We start from the raw sequence: 6,175 nt of genomic DNA, 5'->3' as shown, positions 1-6,175 counted from the left end.
TTCAAATATTAAAGTATATAAATTAAAAAAACTGACATAACAAATTCTAGTTTTTTATCTTCTACATTTTAACATCCATTAACATATATTTTAATCATTTGACGTCAGATTTTTTGATTAAGCATTTGTGGACAAATGAAATATGGACATCTATATTGTGGATAGAAAAAAAAAGTGGATTCATGAGTTGTGAACACATAAATTACAAATGAGTTGTAGAAACAAGAATTATGGACAAACAAACTAAAATCTGTTTAATTATCTTTTTACTTGTTATATGTACATAAATATAGTACAAAAGTTAAGTAAATCTGAAAAGTCATTGAGCACAATCAATAGAAGATTTATGGATAGAAAGAATGTGGACGCAAGAAACGTGGACACTTAACAGATACTTATGGATGGATATGTATGGACGCAATGGTTGTGGTTACGGTGAACAGTTGACAGGGAATAAATTATTCTTCTCCATTCTCTGTTAATTTTAGAACAAAGAGACGAAAGTTGAGATATATCCTTAGAAACAAAACAAGCTAAAATGGTTCGATTTTGAAGCAAAAATTGCACCTTGCATGTCAAGTGTTTGTGGACACGAAAAGTTGTGGACGAGTTAGATATGAACATACACATTGTGGATGGTAAAATTATGGACACTGGAAAATGTGAACACATGAATCAAGGTTTTGTGGATGAAGATATCGTGGATGAGGTCTTATGTTCAAGGTTTTGTGGATGAAGATTCGACAGCCACCTCCACCAACCACCACCATTGTATCCATACTCACGTCTTCCACCATCGCCTCCACAACCACCACCGCCTCCACTGTGGTATCCACCGCTTCTTCCACCACGCCCTCCACCGCCACCGCCATCATTTCCACGGGACTGAGCCTCGAGAATCTATCAATTGCGAAAAGCCACTCGAGGAGACGGAGATCTACTGCGTTCTCTGCAAAGTATTAAACAAGATGACAAAAGTTTGGGTTTGTTACATACATACGGAATCAGGTAGTTTTGCTGTGAGAAGACAGAATCAAGTGGTTTAAGAAGCGTGATCTAACCTTCCATTTGGATTTTATCTGTGAATCGGTAGAGGCGCAAAAGTCCATATTCTTGAGGCTGAGATAGATAGATCGCTCACGATGGAAACACGACACCCCAATACTGTTTCGTAGAACATAAGAGCAATGGAAGAGACGTGGGTTCCGAAAGTCGATATTTGGGTCCAATTTCAAGTTTTGATTTCTTGATCTAGATGAAATCGGGGGAGAAAGAAATTAGGGTTCTTCTCACCGGCGATGGATTTGTGAAGAAAGAGGAAGATATAAGTTCATCGGTTTTGTAAAAAGTTAAAAGTTATCGATTTTGTAAAAAGATAAAAATCAGTTTTGGGTTTTAGTTAGGAATCTCTTTGGTTAGTTGGGTTGGGTAACAGATTTGGTTAGTAGGATGAGATGTCTAGTTAGTTGAAGATGTCACTTGGTTAAGGGTTATCTTAGTAAAACTAGCATGATAAAGTGTGCTCAATAAACAATGTGTATTTTAGTGATATTGTAAACTCAACTTGTGTCTCCGAGGGTAAATATTTCTATGAATTAATATCGAGAAAATATCATTAAAAATAGTAAAAACAGAAAAAAAAAAAAGAAAAAAAAAAAGAGAAGTGTCACATTCAGGCTCTGACTCTGAGACGTAACAAGTGGGGTCTAGATGCTAAAGCACGCGCGCACGCCACGTGGGGCCCACTCGTTGACCTTATGTGACCGTAAAATTATAACGGTGAAGGTCATAGCCAAAAGGGGTCAAATACTCAAATCAAGACAATAAAAATATCTCAAAGTGGTCTGTGACTCTGATTGTGACCGTGACGCCCTGCCTAAAATAAGTCAAATACCATTTCAACCTCTTTCTTCCATTTTCGTGGCTTTTATATATACTAAGAAAGTCAATTTTAATCTTTTGTTTTTGTTAACCGGGAAAAGTTTGGTTCATCCTCTATATTTTTTTTTTTCTGAAAAATAAAGATTAAACTCAGATTAATTCATGAACTAGACCTAACTCCTAGATAGTCTTGCATCCGGGGGCACGCACAATTTAGGCGGCAAGGTGGCCAACGAGAGTTTTGAAACCGGACCATATTGGGTTATTTGATCCCTCATGTACCATTAGCCCAACCCACGTTGGTTAAACTCTATCGTCAAACTATCTCAAGACATGGTATAAAGTATACGTTTCCAGCGAGAATCAAATTAGAAACACAATGATTTTTTTTTGTTTTTGTTAAACCACTAGCTCAATGCACTGTTGATAAGTCAATTTGTATTTTCTTATTTGTTCGTGTGTTACTTCTAACTGTGTAATACATTTCACTATAAAACATGTTAAACTTTGTTACTTTTATATCCTTTTCGTATACAAATATAAGGTTACAGGCCTGTTGCACCAAAAAAGAGGTTACAGGCCTACATCCTATAAATCCTCCTAGAATGAGTATACTTGACTACTTGTTATATACTTATAAAACATAATTCATTCCTCATACTCTATTGATAATATGTTTTAACTGAATGTAAATAAAATATTTATACCACAATTATATTGAAATTCTTATAATATAGTATTTATTTTGAAACATAATGTTAAAACGTCAATAAATTTATACTAAAGGAAATGATATTTTGGTTTTAGTTTCCTAATTATCAGTAAATGAATTGAAAGTCGTTGTAAAAAGCTTTTGGCATAGTGATAAACATATGGTGGAAAGCTTTTTATACTAGATAGTGTGATTCTATTGCAGATTAGTGGATATAAATTTTCTGAAGTCTCATGTGTGGCGTAGCAAGATCTATTATAATGTTAATTAACAAATGTTCACCATGAACATGATGCGTGTAGAAACGTTTGTTACGAATCCTCATGATGCCGATACAATTTTCGTTATAGAGTCGTTTGTGAAAGTGCTAACAATATGTTTTCCATGTGTTTCAAAGTAGCTAATTCGTTTACTCTGAATAATAAAACGGTGCATGTTTTCATAAGAGGGATTGATTTTTCATTGTTCTTCCAGAACGTACTTTCTACAATACTTAAAGGAAACTTTACCCAAAGATAAATTAAATACTAGCATAGTATTCTTTAAAGTGTAATAATACCAATGGAAAAAAAATTAAATAATTTTCGAGAAAAATTACAAGTTGGGTATGACGTATGTAAAAGAGTCAGCGAGAGCCACCTGAAAAATGTCAACCGGTGTTTTCACAAATAGTTAACGAAAACCCTACCAGGAAAAAAATAAAATATCCATTATAAATTGACATATTTTTATAACTATAAGTATCTCTCTCGTGTGGATCATCATCATTTCATGTGAGGCACAATCTGAGAAGACGCAACAAATTAAAGATCCATCATCGATCCCACCAACATATATATTAAACGCTTAGTGATTCCAAAAAAAAAGCCATGGGAGATCATCATGATTTCATCAACTCAGGAAGCTGGTGGAAAGTATCTTCTTCTTCCTCAACATCTTCTTCCATGAGAGCAAGCTCAATTGTATCTGGCGGTTCTGATGTTTTCCATGAAAAGGTTCATCATTCATTAGCTACTGATCATCATCTACAAATGATTGGTTTAGGGCTTTCTTCACAACCACCTGTTGATCAATGGAACCAACCTCTCTTGTGAGTCTTTCAACTTGCTTCTTTTATGTCTGTTTCAATATATCATAATATTTATGACGCTTAGAGATTGTGTCTTTTTTTTTCTTTGCGGGGAACAAAAGAAGAGGAGATAGTAAAGCGGAGACAAGCTTTGGAGTGATGCTTCAAGAGAATCTCAATTTAGATGCCACCTCAAACGCAAACGCTATTCAAGAATCTGATTCCTCTAACCACCAAGCTTTGTGGCGAGATACGCAGATCAATAATAGCGATTTCAAACCGCAGCTAAATATGACGAGCAGCAACCGCGGTTTTTTCTTGGAAAATCAGTTCAGCCCTCACGGGAGCTCAAGTACGGACAGTAGCACAGTAACATGTCAAGGCTTCGCCGTTGACAACTCGTTGTACGGAACAGCAACAACTCCTAGTTCCTCTTCAGCTATGTTTCATCAAGGAGCTGGTTTTAATTTGCCTGGCTCTTCCGACCAACAACCGTCGAGGAATCATCAGCAACCAAATCTTGGGTACGGAAACTATGATCAGATGGCATCGACTTGGTTTTCAAGATCTTCGCCGCCTAAACCAAACAGTCCTTTGCGATTCTCTAACAACGCAACGTTTTGGAACCCAGCGGCAACGGCTGGAAACGTGGGTCCTACTCATCATGACGCGTCGTCGAACTTTTTTCCGGCGTTACAGCCGCCGCAGATTCACGCGCCGAGTTTTGATGAACAAAAGGTATCTATATGTTTTCTATATATATATATCACGAGTTTGTTTATATGTAAACGGATGTTTTATATGTGTTTTTTTTGTTCTTGTTGTAGAGTATAACGAAGGTTCCTGATTCGAGGAGCAATGAAGTAAAGAGAGGTGGAGCAGATCAGCCGGCGGCTAAGAGGGCCAAGAGCGAAGCACCGTCTCCGTCACCAGCTTCCAAGGTATATTTCGCTTTTACATAAAATAATAAAAGCTTCTTTTTAGGGATGTAACATCTTTCTGCACGTCAATATTTTACAATGAATTTAAATAAAAGCTTTCCATGGTTTACTAATAAAAAAACGAATCTCTTGTTAATCAAAACAAAACCCTATTTGAAACGAGTAAATTAGGTTTTAATATCATTTCTATCTAAAATTTTGAGTTTAGACAACCCAAATCCACACTTTTTGATAGAAACAAGCAGGCTTGCTAAGTTGTATTTTTTCTAATTAAAAAATTCCACAAACATTATTTCCCAATTTTTGGCATAATTCTTAAGTTTTTCTCCTTAATTTTCGTATAAATATTTGTTTTTGCTGAATTAGGTCAGGAAAGAGAAAATGGGCGACAGAATCGCTGCGCTCCAACAATTGGTTTCACCTTTCGGAAAGGTACTCTGTCTGCAATTTTTTGCTTTAGCTTTCGGAAAGATGATGAGTGTGTATTAGTATATTTGTCTATACAGTCATTATTACTTATCATATTATGTCTTTATATATATATATATATATATATATATATATATATATATATATTATATGTAAAAGTCTATTCTATGTACTTATCTTTTGGGGATAAATCAAATACAACGGTTAGATTTTGTTTTACTGAATCTCATGTGGTTTTCTGTCAGACTGACGCAGCCTCAGTGCTCTCTGAAGCCATTGAATACATTAAGTTCTTACACCAACAAGTTTCAGTAAGTTAGCCCATCCCTTGTTTCTATAGTATATAACTTTTTTTTTGCTACATTATTAGTTAGTTATTGTATTTCTACTGATGTACAAACCTGCAAATGATTACAATTCAGGCTCTGAGTAACCCATATATGAAAAGTGGAGCATCTTTACAGCATCAACAGGTAGCTTTTTTTGCTTATCATATAATTTTATGTACATTATTAAATAATTATACTGTTATTATTATACAATTGAATTAACGCACGGCTCTCGTTCGTGTTCTGTATTACATCTCTATATTTAATGGTTGCTTAATCTTCAAGATTTGACAAACATCATTCCGAAACAATGTAGCCAGACGCTTTGCAATTAAATAAAAAAGTTTATATGAAACTTATCTTTTGTCTTTTGTTTTTAAATAATGATGCAGATGAGTGATCATCACAAAGAGCTAGAAGTTTCAGAAGAACCAGATCTTAGAAGTCGAGGTTTATGCTTAGTGCCAGTTTCGAGCATATTTCCAGTGACGCAGGATACTACAGTAGATTTCTGGACTCCTACGTTTGGTGGGACTTTTAGATAGATTGATATACAGATGAAAAAGTTATGTTAGATGTCGGTTGACGTATAATTTAACCTACATATACGTTGATTTGCTGATAAGAGAAAACCACCGATTTTAGTCGACGTGAGAAGATCGATTAATGGACAACTGAAAAGTGTTTGTCCATTCATATTTTTAGATTTATAACAAAACTTTAAAATAATGTGTAATTGAAGAAATATGCTTATATATAGAGGATATGTAAGATCTAAAGAGATTTGGATGAGTCTTCTTTTGTTGTTTGTTGA

At 34.9% G+C, this 6,175-nt stretch overlaps 1 protein-coding gene across 2 annotated transcripts; it reads left to right on the top strand.

The window, feature by feature from the left end:
- The first annotated feature begins 3,343 nt into the window (after window positions 1-3,343).
- Window positions 3,344-6,175, top strand: LOC106332261 (transcription factor bHLH123-like). 2 transcript variants are annotated; one of them, XM_013770738.1, is made up of 7 exons: window positions 3,344-3,683; window positions 3,788-4,400; window positions 4,490-4,603; window positions 4,970-5,035; window positions 5,278-5,343; window positions 5,455-5,505; window positions 5,754-6,175. In XM_013770738.1, the coding sequence occupies exons 1-7, from the start codon at window positions 3,463-3,465 to the stop codon at window positions 5,904-5,906; spliced, it is 1,284 nt and encodes a 427-aa protein (XP_013626192.1). In that variant the 5' UTR covers window positions 3,344-3,462; the 3' UTR covers window positions 5,907-6,175. The 2 variants fall into 2 exon arrangements, with proteins under 2 accessions (XP_013626192.1, XP_013626191.1); XM_013770737.1 differs by having other exon boundaries at window positions 3,785-4,400.

The sequence above is a fragment of the Brassica oleracea genome, chromosome C3 (assembly GCF_000695525.1).
Source record: "Brassica oleracea var. oleracea cultivar TO1000 chromosome C3, BOL, whole genome shotgun sequence".
Classification (NCBI taxonomy): domain Eukaryota; kingdom Viridiplantae; phylum Streptophyta; class Magnoliopsida; order Brassicales; family Brassicaceae; genus Brassica; species Brassica oleracea.
The sequence above is the reverse complement of the archived record's forward strand: the minus strand, read 5'-3'. Positions and strand labels throughout refer to the sequence as shown.

Coding starts and splice junctions, on each gene's coding strand:
- LOC106332261 (XM_013770737.1), top strand. CDS start 3,463: ATGGGAGATCATCATGATTTCATCAACTCAGGAAGCTGGTGGAAAGTA. Junction 4,604..4,969: donor CTCCGTCACCAGCTTCCAAG/GTATATTTCGCT, acceptor TTGCTGAATTAG/GTCAGGAAAGAGAAAATGGG. Junction 5,344..5,454: donor TCTTACACCAACAAGTTTCA/GTAAGTTAGCCC, acceptor ATTACAATTCAG/GCTCTGAGTAACCCATATAT.